At 53.5% G+C, this 14,466-nt stretch overlaps 5 protein-coding genes across 5 annotated transcripts; 4 read left to right on the top strand and 1 right to left on the bottom strand.

The window, feature by feature from the left end:
• Positions 1-696: 696 nt before the first annotated feature.
• PHACADRAFT_117066 (uncharacterized protein) lies at positions 697-3,025 on the top strand. The gene is made up of 11 exons (XM_007393526.1): positions 697-705; positions 770-922; positions 981-1,133; positions 1,182-1,563; positions 1,618-1,735; positions 1,789-2,023; positions 2,076-2,166; positions 2,217-2,323; positions 2,374-2,578; positions 2,634-2,778; positions 2,836-3,025. Exons 2-11 carry the CDS (start codon positions 777-779, stop codon positions 3,018-3,020), a joined length of 1,767 nt encoding a protein of 588 aa, XP_007393588.1. The 5' UTR covers positions 697-705; positions 770-776; the 3' UTR covers positions 3,021-3,025.
• Positions 3,026-3,109: 84 nt separating this feature from the next.
• On the bottom strand, positions 3,110-8,401 carry PHACADRAFT_117064 (uncharacterized protein). Its single transcript, XM_007393525.1, has 5 exons — positions 7,715-8,401; positions 7,264-7,632; positions 7,057-7,206; positions 6,276-7,004; positions 3,110-6,220 (listed from the first exon to the last, which is right to left on the bottom strand). Exons 1-5 carry the CDS (start codon positions 8,279-8,281, stop codon positions 6,101-6,103), a joined length of 1,935 nt encoding a protein of 644 aa, XP_007393587.1. The 5' UTR covers positions 8,282-8,401; the 3' UTR covers positions 3,110-6,100.
• An 86-nt stretch (positions 8,402-8,487) lies between these two features.
• On the top strand, positions 8,488-9,546 carry PHACADRAFT_26782 (uncharacterized protein; the record flags this gene model as incomplete). Its single annotated transcript, XM_007392666.1, has 4 exons — positions 8,488-8,664; positions 8,723-8,802; positions 8,849-9,285; positions 9,458-9,546. The coding sequence occupies 4 exons, from the start codon at positions 8,488-8,490 to the stop codon at positions 9,544-9,546; spliced, it is 783 nt and encodes a 260-aa protein (XP_007392728.1).
• Positions 9,547-10,090: 544 nt separating this feature from the next.
• PHACADRAFT_252460 (uncharacterized protein) lies at positions 10,091-12,324 on the top strand. The gene is made up of 12 exons (XM_007393524.1): positions 10,091-10,408; positions 10,465-10,499; positions 10,553-10,712; positions 10,829-10,893; positions 10,946-11,043; positions 11,094-11,190; positions 11,296-11,445; positions 11,503-11,518; positions 11,577-11,625; positions 11,675-11,706; positions 11,754-12,078; positions 12,135-12,324. The coding sequence occupies exons 1-12, from the start codon at positions 10,344-10,346 to the stop codon at positions 12,156-12,158; spliced, it is 1,116 nt and encodes a 371-aa protein (XP_007393586.1). The 5' UTR covers positions 10,091-10,343; the 3' UTR covers positions 12,159-12,324.
• A 295-nt stretch (positions 12,325-12,619) lies between these two features.
• On the top strand, positions 12,620-14,339 carry PHACADRAFT_193386 (uncharacterized protein; the record flags this gene model as incomplete). Its single annotated transcript, XM_007393523.1, has 15 exons — positions 12,620-12,684; positions 12,744-12,778; positions 12,838-12,852; positions 12,906-12,967; positions 13,021-13,061; positions 13,115-13,220; positions 13,280-13,309; positions 13,362-13,396; positions 13,449-13,526; positions 13,580-13,705; positions 13,768-13,836; positions 13,890-14,005; positions 14,061-14,083; positions 14,145-14,255; positions 14,313-14,339. The coding sequence occupies 15 exons, from the start codon at positions 12,620-12,622 to the stop codon at positions 14,337-14,339; spliced, it is 939 nt and encodes a 312-aa protein (XP_007393585.1).
• Positions 14,340-14,466: the final 127 nt, after the last annotated feature.

Genomic DNA, 14,466 nt, shown 5'->3' with positions numbered 1-14,466 from the left:
GCCTAACTCGAGTCTTACTGCTACCAGATGATAACAAATCTCATGTGTCGAGGCCACACCCTGCATACATCATAGAAAAGAGACACGTCATCCCAGAAGTTAAAGGTGCCCATCACCTCGTTTCAGCTGAGAGGCGAAATTCCCATCATTTCCTTGTCCTCTGCTTACACTCGTCATAGGTGTCACATTTGCCCTTGCTGTACGGAATGCTGTGCAGACAGCTGTGGTCTAGGCACAGCTAGCTTTACCACGGACTACCGTACGTAAGTGCGCTCATTAAAAGTCGGGGATGAAGATTAAGGTAGGGTTAGGGTCACACTCTTGAGATAGCGTTCAGGCGATCCCTGGGCTTTCCTCGGATACAACACCTCACTTCAGCCGTCTCCGTGTGTCTCTGCAAAGGATCTGCAATACTGCTCTGCGACTGCCAAGATGGAGGCAGCAGCAGGCGACACAAAAGCGATTCGGGGTATCCACGTGCGCCAGGCGCCCATAACACATGTCCGCTGTTGTTCCCATCTCGGGCGTCCTGCGGGGCATTATCTCTGGCTGAAGAAGAGAATAGACCAAAAACAATGCCTCGTGTTTGCCAGCCCGATCTCTGGTCCCCATCGCCCATCCCCAGACCGGGATATACTCCTTAATCTCGCCAGCTCGTGCACCCAATCGCCCATATCTCCCCACCACACTGTGCCAGCTCGCGGGGTGAGAGAGGCCGTCATTCGCTTCGACGCTGACGACTCTGACATCGGCATACGTGAGACAACAGACCTACGATGAAGCCTGGGGCAGGTACTCGGAAGCCATACATTGGCCAGACACGCAGTTTGGTCCTTGCAGTTGATATCGGCACCACCTTCAGCGGTGTGTCATACGCCATACTCGAACCTGGCGAAGTTCCAAAGATTCATGGTGTCACAAGGTGTGTAATATTCTATTCTTCGTTTCCATCCAGCACACGGATTTGTGGCGCTTTGCAGATTCCCGGGTCAAGAACATGTAGCGGGCAACTCGAAAATTCCTTCGATCATCTATTATGACCAACATGGGAATATGAAGGCTGCTGGTGCGGAAGCGGATGGTGCATCTGTTCTTGCTCAGGCTGAAGATGAGGGATGGAGCAAAATTGAGCTGTAGGTTCTGATATGCTTACTCTGATCGCTTGGACTTACTCGTTCCAGCTTCAAGCTGCGCTTGCGGCCAAAGACCATGACTCTGAAGATGAACGGGATGCGGCTATCACCTCTACCTCCAGGGAAGTCTGCTGTGGACGTATTCGGCGACTTCTTGTCCTATCTCTTCCGCTGCACACAGTCCTTCATTGTCGATACCCACGCGAACGGTCATGCACTATGGCGGGCCGTCGAGCACGACATGCAGTTTGTTTTGTCCCACCCAAACGGATGGGAAGGAGCTCAACAGACCAAGATGCGTAGGGCTGCAATAATCGGCGGGCTAATCCCAGACACTGATGAAGGGAAGTCGCGGATAAGGTTCGTCACAGAAGGAGAAGCGAGCTTGCACGCTTGTGTCTTGAACGGTCTTGCCGCCGACGTGCTTTCGGTATGTCCCGGCACCAAATGGAGTTTGGCAATCGCTGATATACCCTTTCTAAAGAATCCGTCTGGTCACGGATTCCTCATTTTGGACGCAGGTGGAGGCACCCTTGATATCAGCTCGTACGCTATTCGCGGGACGTCGCCTCTCGTAATCGAAGAAGTCGCACCTCCAGACTGTTCGTATTCTATTTCATTTACCAGCATCTGTCACTTAATATCGGTTATTCAGGTGTCTTCGCGGGTTCAGTATTCGTTTCACGCCGCGCTCGGGCTTTCTTCGCTGAAAAGCTTCAGAGTTCCAAGTACGGGTCTCCAGATTCACTGGACCACATTGCGAAGCGCTTCGATGAGACAACGAAGAGACTATTCAGAGATAGCAAGGAGCTGCAGTTCGTGCCGTTCGGCAGCCCCTTGGATAAAGACCTGACAGCTGGGATTCGTGGAGGACAGCTTCGGCTGACTGGGTACGAGCACTCGTTACTCTATGCATGTGAAACCTTCTGATAACGTGAGCAGAGGTGAGGTGGCAGCCCTGTTTGAACCATCAATTCAGGCAGCTGTCGCTTCCATTCGATCCCAAATACAAGCGTCCTCGGGACAAGTCAAGGTAGCGTAAATAGTATTATAAGTTTGCCTAGACCAACCGTATCTCCGCAGAGTGTGTGGCTCGTCGGTGGCTTTGCTGCCAGTCCGTGGCTATTCAGCCAGCTGCAAGAGCAACTCAATCCCCTCGGTGTTTCGGTTAGTCGACCCGACAGCCAGACGTAAGTGCCATCCTTCTATTTACCGTCCCTCGTCTTACGTGATAATGCAGATCGAAGGCGGTAGCAGACGGTGCAATTGGCTTCTACTGCGACCACCATGTCTCGGCGCGTGTATCAAAATTCATGTATGGTGTCGAGTTCCTTCGGACGTTCGACCCGAACGATGAAGAGCACCTTTCGAGAAAGCACCGACTATTCGAGCTGCCTTCCGGCCCTAAATTGCTTCCCGACGCCTTCGATTGCATTCTTGCTCGGGTAAGTGCCTCGTGTAGTGATGATGTGGATGACTGATGCGACGGTCGCTGTGTAGAGCGTCAGGGTGAAGGAGTCTACTGTGTTCAGCCGCAAGTACTGCACGGAAGTGACAAACCTGTCCACGTTATCTGTATTCGAAGTGGAGATTTGGTGTTACCGTGGAGGTGACGTCGTGCCAAAGTGGATTCTCCGTAACGCAGGTTAGTTCGTAAAACTTAAGACTCATGGGCCAGAACTCAACATTTTAATCATGACAGATCATTTCTCAACGTTGTGCTATGTTCGTGCAGACCTATCGCCTCTTGCGTCAAGCGCACAGCCCAAGCAAGGAACAGGAGGGAAGCAATACTGGACCATCGTGTTCACAATTGAGATTCACTTTGGCCTCACGGAGTTCAAGGCTAGAATCAAGTGGATAGACCACGATGTTAGTATTGTGTAATACCTCGTTAAGCCGTTACTGACATAGTTTGGCTTCCGTAGAAACAGATCAAATAGTGAGTACGTTCACTGTCTTATCCACTGTTTTACTGACATTTGGGTGATAGCGGACCGGCATCTATCGTGTACAACGAAAGTGGAACGAGGACGGAGGAAGAGGATGACCTCCCAGACGACGACGGCACCATATCATACACTGCATCATCTCGCACTTCAGGTCAGCCGTCGAGCTCGTCGTCTCGGACGCACTCTAGAAGTGCCTCACGTGCGGCCAGCGTCCCCCAATCGACAAAGACGGTCAACGTCGATCTCCCACCCGTTGCGTCGCGTCCATCGAGTCATCGGACATCTTCACATTCGTCGTCGTCTCGCTCCCCTGAGCTCGATAGGCATCATTCGAGTCACTCTCGCGGAGTTGAGCTAGAGAGCGTTCGCGAGAGCCGCCGCAGCTCGACACTCATCGACAAGGTCAGGAGTCGCGATAGGTCTTCAGCCTCTTCGGTAGCGGCAACCCCGAGGCCTGAGCGCATGACAGAGCGAGATCGTTCCATCAACATGTCTACGGAGAGTCGGATGAGCGCTGCGACTGCCAGGCTAGGCGAGACGCTCACATCCATCTGGGGCCCTCCGAGTACGGCGCCATCTGTGCGAGAAACCCCTCTTGCGTCTCCGAGAGGCGAGGCAGCTTCGTACTTCGAGAGTGTCTCAGGCGGACACGACGGGCATGAGTTGGACTACGTCTCTTTGCCAGCTGGCTCGAAGGCAGTGACGCCAGGTGCTGCATCCAAAGTCGCGAGCCCGCCACTTGCCTCCGGTATCGCTACGCCCACGCCTCGGTCGATTGACCCTGAGGGACTGTTTGATCCCGAAGCATCCGCTCAGATCCAAGCTGCGATGTCTAGGGCTGCGTCGAAGGTGCCCACTGCTGTGCCTTCGAAAGCACCGACAGCTGCCCCATCGAAAGCACCAACAGCTGCTCCATCCAAGGTGTCTACTGCTGCCCCATCCAAGGCACCAACTGCCGCGCCCTCGAAGGCACCCACTGCTGCTCCTTCGAAAGCTCCCACGGCCGCGCCATCGAAGGCACCTTCGGTCGCACCATCGAAAGCACCTTCAGTCGCGCCATCGAAAGCACCTTCAGCTGCGCCATCGAAAGCGCCTTCCGTTGCGCCTTCCGTTGCTCCGTCCAAAGCCCCCTCCGTTGCTCCATCCAAGGCTCCCTCCGTCGCTCCGTCCAAGGCACCATCCAAGGCACCGAGCCCTATTGCTACACCTAGAATCGTCACTCCTGCCGAGACGCCTGGCGCTACGACACCCAGAGCTTCCGTCGAACCACCTGCTGGTGTATCGAAGGCACCATCTCCCGCTGCCACGCCAAAGCAATCCGAAGCTCCTCTACCCCCCACGTCCAAAGTTCCTACTCCTGCCGCCTCAAAAGCGCCATCCAAGGCGCCCACACCTAGGGCTTCGAAGGCTCCAACCCCGACTGCTGTCTCGAAGGCTCCATCAAAGGCACCGTCTCTGGCTCCTTCTGTGGCTCCATCGAAGGCCCCATCTCCTAAACCCGAGGTTGCGGACCTTCTAGAGCCAGAACCTGCCGCTGAAGCTGCACCCGAGTCCGCGAAGGACCCAAACGATGACTCGGTGGTTCCTCCCATGCCTGAAGAGCCACTTGTCGCACCCATCGACACAAATGCTCCTGTTCCCGCGGAGAGCTGGGGCTTAGACAGCGGCACGGTCAAGTCGGCGAGTGAGCACGGTCTAGGCGATCTCTGGGAAGGAGAAAGCAAGGCCCCTGGCTTCAGTGACTTTCTGACCCAGGGTAAGAACTGGAGCAAGCCCGCCTCGGCAACGTCCAGTTCGAAGCGTAACTCTGGATTCGGTGCTGCTGGTGCCGGTTCTGGCTGGGGTGTCGGTGGATGGGGTGCGCAGGCTAGCGAATGGGGAGCGTCGGCAATGAACATGGCGAAGACGGCCAAGGAGGCCGCCGCCAATATCAATGGCGCCTGGGGATCTGACCTGCTCCCGAACAGTATTGGACTCAACTTCGGAGGGGGCGAGGACGCGCCTGCCGCCGTCAGCTCGCCTGCACCTGAGATACCCGGCGGTTTTGAGGTCGAGTGGCCGAAGGAGGCTGAGGCTGCTGCGCTGGCCGCGGAACAGGCCGAGGAAGCTGCCGCTGCGGAGGAGGCCGCAAACACAGCTGCCGCCGAACAGGAGGCTGCTGCTGCTGAACAAACGGAGGATGCTGCCGCCCCCGCGGACCCAGCCTCTACAAACCCAACCCCAGCCGAACCTACGCCATCCACTGAGGACCCGATTCCAGAAGCTTCAGAAGAGACCCCTGCGCCTACACCCGAAGCAGATACGGAAATCGCGGCCGCTCCAGCCGGCGAAGAGCCCGCCGATGCCTCAGCGGAGGGCGCAACCGCCCCCGCTGAAGAGGCAATACCAGAGGTCCCCGCCGAAGGGGCAATACCAGAAGCCCCCGTCGAGCCAGCAAACACGGATGCCGCAGTATCTGCTGAAGAGCCTCAAAAGCCAGCAGAAAATAACGAAGATGAGGCGGGCGACCCTGAGGCCGAGGATGAGACTGCGGACAAGACGGAGCCCGAAGAGGCTGCGCAGGGCAAGCGGAAGAGCAAGGTGGGCGCAGAGAATATGTCACGAACTGCGTCGGCCACAAGCGGTGGAGCCGGTAAGCCCAAGGGCAAAGGGAAGAATAAGGGCAAGAAACGGTGATCTCGGGGCGCTAGGCGTCGGTTGTTTTCAATCAATATTTCATGCCTCGCAGTCTTCAGCCTCTTACGATCTGTACTTAGCCATCGTATAATTATGGGTTATATGTTAATGTAGAGGCTCAGGTTGACACACGACGCATAGCGCTTAGAAGCCGCATAGTCGACGTTACAAGCTGTTCAGCTCGGTAAAGGTATAGGAGTCGTAAGATCTGCTGAGATGAGAGGCGTACGCTGGGTCATAGCCACAATGTACGACAACCCACGAAATGCCAAAAGGGAGCGTAGGATGACGCATTGCTAAAATATGACCGTGCGGCTATGTTAGAACCTAGATCCAGCATTATCGACGACTACCTGAGCCGCCAAGGCCTGATAAAGCCTTGCCAAGTAACGATGGGGCCTGTTCACCGGGCTTGACAGGAGAAAGCTCTAGCGGAATGTTGAGCCCGCCGTCGGTGCCCTATGAAATAAAATTAATGCCATCTTCACCATTCAAAAGGCGAGACAGCGCTCACATTAGAGAACGACCTGAAGTCGAATGCTGCTGGAGCATCCGACTTAGAGAAGACGTTGATCTTCCGCTTCTTCTTTTTCTGCACCACAGCCACCTCTCCAGAGTCGCTATTCGCGTCTCGAGTAAGGCTGGCCTCCCGAGCCTTGCCCTTCGTCTTAGGTGGAGGTTTCACAACGTTCTTCTTCGAGGCGGGCTTCGAGAGCGGCACGTCGCCTGAGTCGCTGTCCGCAACAACCTTCTTGCCTCTCTTTTTCGGTAGTGCGTCATCCACGGCGCCGTCATTCACGCTGTTCGCTTTCCGTTTGCCCTTTCCTCTGCCTGGAGAGTTCGGAGCCTCGACGGGTATATCCTCGGGTTCAGGCGACTGGGACTTCTGTTTCTTTGGCCGCCCGCGAGGTTTCTTTGGAGGCGCAGAGTTCACGATGGCCTTGCCCTTGCCCTTGTCCTTCTTTGATGGAACAGTCTCCTCGATCTCATCATCGCCGCCAAGGTCGCCAAAGTCAAAATTGAAAGGATCGGGCGCCTTCTGCGGCCGAGAAGGCTCACCGACCAGCTCGATATCAGAGTCAGAGCCACCTCTATCGATAGCCTGGGGAGCCTTCTTGACCGGGCGGGGCCTGGGTTTGTTGGTCGACTTGGCGATTGGGGAATATGGTAGTGATGGTGGGCGAGGAGCATGGCCGTTAATTTCCTGGATCTCATCGTCCAAATCGTCCACCTGAGGTTTTCGCTGGGCATGTTTAGCGTACGGCGCGCTTTTGACAGACTGTAGTAAGTCGTACCTTCTGTTTTGGAGACGCAGCGACTGTCGAACGGCTCGCCTTGAACCCCAGCCCCGCGATTGTTTCTTCAGCCTCCGCAAGCTGGAGCTTAAACTCTTCGATCTCGCGCTCACGCTCATCAAGTTCATTGTTGGCGTCGTCGAGAGCCGACTGGGCTAGGTTATCAGTAGGAAGGTCAATCCACAGGCGAGACGATTATAAACGTACCGCATGGTCGTTGAGAGATACCTTGTATTGCTGTATTCTCGTCTGATACTTGGTCTTGAGTAGCGTCTGCGCTTCTTCAGCTTCAGCAAGACGTTCTTCTTGCTCCTTGACTTGGATCTCTAGCTCAATCTTGCGCTTCCTAATCGTCTCGAGCTCGCCACCTTCTCGATTCTCGATGTTTCGCCATTTCTCAAGCTGTCGTAGCAAATCCGCATTTTGAACCTGTATATCGTTGTATCTCCCCTGCAGTTCCGCGAGGCTCGATTTGAGACCCTCTACTTGGAGGTTGGTACGCTCGAGATCAGCGCTGCTGCTGCTCGACGATGCTAGCAAGGAAGTATGTTCTTTGCGCAAGCCGGCGAGTGCTTTCTGAATATGCGACGGAGCGTAATAAGGGCATGAGAGCCAGTATACAATGCCTGCAAAGAAGCGGCGACTGAACAAGACACACCTCCAATTGCTTCTTTGATTGGATAGCCTCCTCCAGCTCCTCCTTCCGCTCATCTGCTTCCCTCTGTTGTTCTTGAACAGTTGTTTCGAGAGCTGCGAGCTCTTCTTGCGTTTGTCCATTCCTCTCCCCATTATCCAATGTCAGCTCTTGCACACGATCCTCCAACTCGGCCTCCCTCGCCTGGAACTGTCCAATCTGAAAGTCCCTTTGAAGTCTCGCCAGCCTCTCTGATCGTAAGTCCTCCTTCAGCTTGAACGCCACTGTCCTCTCCTTCTCTAGGTCAACTACTGCCTTGAGATGTGCAATCCTCCATAAACTCTGCAGAGAGTCGCAGCCCTCTCTCCACTCCCCTTGTTCGGCCTTGTGCTGTTGGTGTAGCTGCTGGGCGGTCGCGTCCGATTTGGCCTTCTCAGCAGATAGCTCTGCCTTGAGCTTGTTAATAGATTGCTCTAACGATCGGTTCCTGGTAACCAGCTCGTCAATGTTGGACTGCTGCTTAGCTACCATGGCTTCGAGCGGCGCCGACGAAGGTGCTATTCGAATGGGCGTAGGTGTTTTGCGGGACATGCGCGAGTGTATTACTGCAGGGTATCCAGGATAGTAGATATGAAAGCGTAGATGTCTAGAAATGAACTTCGCTCGCGCAGCCTTAGATGTACGGAACAAGGTAGGGGCGTGGCAGGAAAGACTAAAGCATTTGTACGCGGCGAGTAGCCCAGGCCCCACGCGAACTCACCGCGTCGAGGCACGTGACCTTCTCTCCTCCAACCGCCATGTCGCCCACGAAAGGTCCAGTGCGGGACGTCAAAGTCCATGTACCCAGACATAACTCCCAGCGCATAGGACCGCGGACAGTCTCGCATGTTGAGTCGATTGCGAGAAAGAAGAAGAAAAGGGTGGAGGCAAGGCAGACAGCCTACGAGCCGGCGGGCATCATGGCACAGGCAATTGTGAGTTGGCCAAAGCGCTGCACCAGACTGTGCTCAATAATATGCCCGGTATGAACAGGAGAGTGCTTCTGAGTGGAATTCTCTTCTCATGACTGCAAGAGCTGAGCGAGGTCCGCAATGGGACATCGGAACACAGCAGTACGTTCGTCGCTTACCCGAAGCACCTCGAGCTAACTAGCACCAGGTTCCTCGTAGACGAGTACTCCAGCCTTTACTACGATCCCACACTATTACGTGAATATGAAAAGGAAGGCAAGTCTGAAGAGTCCGACGTGCCACAAAAGATAGAACGACAGTCAATGCCTCCTCCCGAATTCTCGCCACAAATGCGGCGCGGTCCGCCTTCGGGCCAAGGACCCTCGTCATTACCTTTCAATTCTCCACGGCATCCATCGCAGATGGCTCCCGGCATGTCCTTCGCTAACATGGGCGTCGTGCCTACGGGGCAGTTCTACGGCAACGGTGACATGGGCCCTGGACCGTCTCCGATGCGAATGGGTGCCATGGGCATGCCTGTGGATCCTATGGGCGGTATGGGCGGTATGGCAGGCATGAACCCTATGGCGAATATGGGCGGAATGGGGGGCATGCCTGGGATGCCTGGGATGGGCGGAATGGGAGGTATGAGTATACCCGGTACTATAGGTATAGCCTCGCCAGATCTCAGACGGGGAATGCGACCTCGGGGAATGAGTATGGGCATGGGTGATGATGGGTTTGGAGGACTCCATTAGTGCGCCCACCTAGCATGTTCGCCGTTCTGCTGCCGTACCTGATTGCTGTGTATATCTAGATCTAGCTATCGTAGTTGGCACTACACCAGACCTTCGGCTGTTTGCGACATCCAGGGCTTATGAGGCTGTCACAAGTTCAACATCCTAGGTTTAGTATGTCACGGGTATTGGCCAAGGGCCTCGAAGGTGCAACAGTGGCGCAATAAACACTCGAGGCCCTTCCGTGTGAGTACGAGCTCCTCTTTAAGCCCCCGCTTCCTGGAGCAATTGTCGTGCAACTATATCGCGAAGGTTGATATGAATGCTTCCGCCGTAAGGTGCCCTCGAGCTATGCTGGGAAGACAGTTCTGCGACGGTGTTCCATCATCATCCAAGTGCCTTCTTATCCTAAGAGCTAGGCTGCGATCAGCCCGTTTCCCATCACATGTCGACCGTACTGCCTAGCGGACTGGCAGTTCACTTTGTTCTCGAAATATCAGCCAGGAAACATCAAGCGTTCAACGCACAGCTTCAGTTCACTGCGCGTGTCGCATTGCGTATTGAAATATTGATTCCCGATGAGATAGAATTTCATCCCGCAGATCTCAGACCTGAGTCATCCCTCCACCGTTGGGCAGATCGCTTCTCTTTGGGATCAACAGTGCTTTTGCCTTGTTCCCACTTAGTCGTATGAGCTCACCTGTGCCATTTTTCCAGGAACGCTGTCCTAGTGTTAGTTCAGATTTGCCGATGGGAGTCTTCAGGAGAACACGTGGATGTATTCGTCTTTTGCGATCTGCTGCCGTCAGGATGCTCGCCTGTGCGGGGAAACTCCGTGAAAGATTGATTTGCAGTCCGTAGGCCATGGTATTTAGGTGCGCCGTATGTTCGAGACATCCTCAGGCCACAATCTCTCGTGCTATCCTCGCTAGTAGTATTATCCTCGCGCAAGCTTTTACACCGGCAATGTCTCAAGCCGCGTCTGCTGAGTCTTCATACACCCCGGCCATAATTCAGGTCATTCAGTCAATGTATGCCATACATACCTCGCATGTTATCACCAGCCGTACTAACCTATCTTTCTAAGTCTCGTGGCCAACTACTCAAACGTCGCAATGCTAGGTTCGTGGATTTGTCGTTTGTCTCAGCGTGGGTTTGTGCTAAACGTACGCTAGCTTTGGTTATATACGAACATATCATCACCCTAGACATGGAATTCACATACATATGGCGCAAGGGCACCGGCCGTGGAGTTAGATTGTTATACTCCATCAACCGATATGCAGTGCTGGCGTACGCAATTATCGGATACTGGTCGTCGCTAGTCCCGAAGGTATGCAGACTTCCCTGCGACTCATAAACCGCAATGGGCTGACATCGACGGTTACGCAGGAGTAGGTCGTGCTATGCTATTGTGATACGGTCAGTGCTAACCCGGCGTTGCCGCACAGGAACTGTGGCGCTGTCACACGACTGACTGAAGTGCTAATTTTGCTGCTTTGGACGGTGTTCGGGGGTACGCTTCGCAATAGCCTGCGCCGTCTACGGCGGCTGATTTCACGAACTAGTCTTCTCTGCGCTGAGGATATATGGCTTATGGGAGAAAAACCGGTATCTCTTCGCTCTGATTTTAAGTCTGAACCTTGTGCAGGTTGTCATCAATATCGTACGTTCATCATTTTGCCGTTGGTCAAGCATAAATTTACAGTCATGTAGTATTATTTCAGCCGTCTGGTGCCGTTTGCATCGGGCTTTTGGTTTGCACCGTGCCTAGTGAATGACGAGGCATTGACACCAGCGTTAGAAGCGAGGTCAGCCCTCTCAACCTCGATATATATTCTGTGACTGATTTCATCTTTCTAGCTGTGAGTTCAATGCGCTCTAAACGCCCATAGACAGGGATCTGATGCTCTGCAAGTCATACGTGCAAGTCGGGCAAGCGTCATAGCAGCCGACGGTCTCACGCTGTTTCTCACGTGGTACAAGACCAAGGACCAGTACAAGGAGATGAAGAAGCTGAGCGGCCTGAATTTCCCAACATCAATGGGCGGTGTGCTCATTCGCAGCGGTTCGTAGCCATTCATCTTCTCATGTAACATTGCATCTAACGCCACGATTGCCGCAGGTAGTATTTGCTTCCTGTGAGTAAATAATGGGCGCAGGGCCAACAAAATACTCACGGCAGCTGATGGTCGCCAGAATACTGTTCGTCATGAACATCGCCCAGGTTATCACATTCGAGATATTGGTACATTCGGAAGCTTGTTGCTGGGTATGCCTGCTGACGCCAGCTGTAGGATAATCAATTTCTTACCCCATTCATCACAGTGTATGTGCAGACTTGAGCCAGGCGGGTGATTACTCACTATTCTATAGCCTTGCACCGACACTTGCCAACCGCCTCCTCATAAGCCTTCAAGAGCTTCGCGGCAGCGGATACCCTGCTAATATCTCTCAATTCGCCACCGACATAAGCATGGTTTTCAATCAGTTCCCGTCGCTGCCACAAATGTCCCAAGTTGATTATGAGGTCCCTGTGCCGATGCTTTCGCAGAGAGTTACAGGCTCCATGTCGCAGTCGAGGATGCTGAGACTTGGAGATCCTGACACAACTAATCTGCTGGCCGACTCGCCGACTACAAGCCACGGAGAGACTAGCATCAGCTCTTCTCCTGAGGATCACGTGAGACATATTCAGGAAGTGAGTTTCGCTTTCCTTACCCTAGTGACTTCCAAGGATGACTCAATGGTGACTAGATGCCTTTGCATTGCGCCGTCTGAAACCCCCAAAAGACAAGCCGTATGGGCCAAGAATCCTTGCTGGTACAAACTGGGTCGACAAAATATCTTAATATTCGATGTTCAAGTGTAGCTCTATCTATGTATGGCATAAGCCCATATTGCCGTACCGCAGTATTCCAACCGTTTTGAAGTTGGTGTCTTATAAGCGCCCATAAGCATGCCAGATTTTCGTGAGCGTGATAAGATTTAATTTCACTTGCTGGCGGGGGGTTATGACCGTTCTTTCTCATGAGATTGAATGATGGCTTGAACAAAGAGCCATCGCTCTACTATCGTGCATGATCAGTGCCAGATTGAGCAGTGTTGGGACCAGACGGGTATCCAAACACCTGACCCTTTCAACGCGCGTACTTCCCAGTTGCACTCGGTTCGTTCGACTACCACCACGCCGTTTACAATCTACGCTCGTATACCAACGCAGCAAAGAAACTGACAGCATCATGTACCCACCCATCGAGCCATACACTATTAGCACACTAAAGGTCTCCGATCTGCACACGCTCTAGTACGCTCCAGTGCGCGCTCGAGCCGAGTACAGAAGCTGAGGATCGCTCTGCTCTGTAGCTACGAAATCAGTGGCAACCCTCAAGGCACTCCAGGTGCGTATTCTGCTTATCTGCACTTAGCTTGGCTGACAAGTGCACGGTGTGATTCACAGTCGTCTTCTTGCACGGTGATTAGCGATACTATGCTGTGCTAGTTCTTGTATAAATGTTTTGTCCGCAGGCGGACCTGGTGGCGGTTGCGATGCGAAGGACAGATCATTCTTCAACCCAACGAGATACAAGGTATGCACTGCGGCTTCATCCTAGTATACTCACGTAACTTGATCTATCCGCAGATCGTCCTCTTTGACCAGCGCGGTGCGGGAAAGTCCACACCGTGTGTACACCGCCCTCAGTCTTTGATCGACCGCTAAACTTGACGCTATACAGGAGCGCGTCTTTGGAAGAGAACACCACCTGGGATCTAGTGAAGGATATCGAGAAGCTCCGCGAACACCTGAACGTTGAAAAGTGGCACGTATTCGGTGGATCGTGGGTATGTCTGGTAATTCTTTCTCTAATATATGGCGCTGAGCGTTGTCTATTGTCGAATAGGGATCTACGCTGTCTCTTGCCTACTCTCAGGTTGGCAAAGCGATCTTTCTACGGGATCAACTGGGCGCTAACCAATATGCAGGCCCACCCTGGGCGAGTGAAGACTTTGGTCCTTCGGTGCGTTAATGCAAGCACCAACTCCGCATACGTCTTATGGCATTGTATGCAGTGGGATCTTCACGCTTCGCAAGAACGAGTTGCGCTTTTTCTACCAGGATGGTGCATCTCACCTTTTCCCAGAAGCTTGGTAAGAGCCTGCTACGCAATATTGGGCCACAGCTCACCATTGGACGATTTTAGGGACGACTATATTTCCCCCATTCCGGAGGCCGAGCGTCATGACATGGTTCTGGCTTATCATGCCCAGCTGAACTCTGCCGATGACGAGACGCGTCTCAGGGCGGCTAAGGCCTGGACGCGATGGGAGTGAGAGCAGGTTAAATGTATCATACTGCTTCGAAGACTGACCCAGAATTGCGCTCTCTTAGAATGTTCACGTCCAAGTTGCACGTCGATCCAGCGCATGTTGCAGAAGCCGAGAAAGATGACTTTGCCAAGTAAGTCTCTCTTGACTGTCCTCGGCTGGATTCGCTCATCTTTCGCCCGTCAGCTCCTTTGCTAGGATCGAGAACCACTATTTTGTCAACGACGGCTGGATGCGAGAAGGCCAGCTGCTTGAGAAACAATCGGTGGACAAGATGCAAGTGCTGAGTGCTATCTCCAGCCGTGTCTAGTGCTAATAGCCATGTTAGTCGTCATATTCCTTGTGTCATTGTACAAGGACGATACGATGTTGTCTGCCCCGTAAGTTCTTTTAACGGCCCCCCTGGAAATCTACATCCACTCATTAATCAACTTTCCAAAGGCAACCACAGCATACGCGCTTAAGAAGGTGTGGCCGGAGGCAACCTTGCACATCGTCCCCGATGCTGGCCATTCATCGCGCGAACCCGGCACTGCCAAGTTACTCGTAGAGGTGCGTCTAGTGGCTGCTTTTCTGTGTCCGCGTCAGATTAAATTGTCTGATTCCTAGGCTACGGACAAATTTGCCGACCTCTGAGCGGTGGCTAAGAAATTCACGTCGTGTCGGATACCGGGATTGTGACGAAATACCCGGTACGGTCATGGTCGGCTTAGATATGTCTATTTGTATAGGCCGGAGCTACACTGCTTGCTGTCGAATGAGA

This window comes from Phanerochaete carnosa, assembly GCF_000300595.1.
Source record: "Phanerochaete carnosa HHB-10118-sp unplaced genomic scaffold PHACAscaffold_3, whole genome shotgun sequence".
In the NCBI taxonomy this organism is placed as follows: Eukaryota; Fungi; Basidiomycota; class Agaricomycetes; order Polyporales; family Phanerochaetaceae; genus Phanerochaete; species Phanerochaete carnosa.
This window is presented reverse-complemented; position numbering and strand designations above follow the sequence as displayed.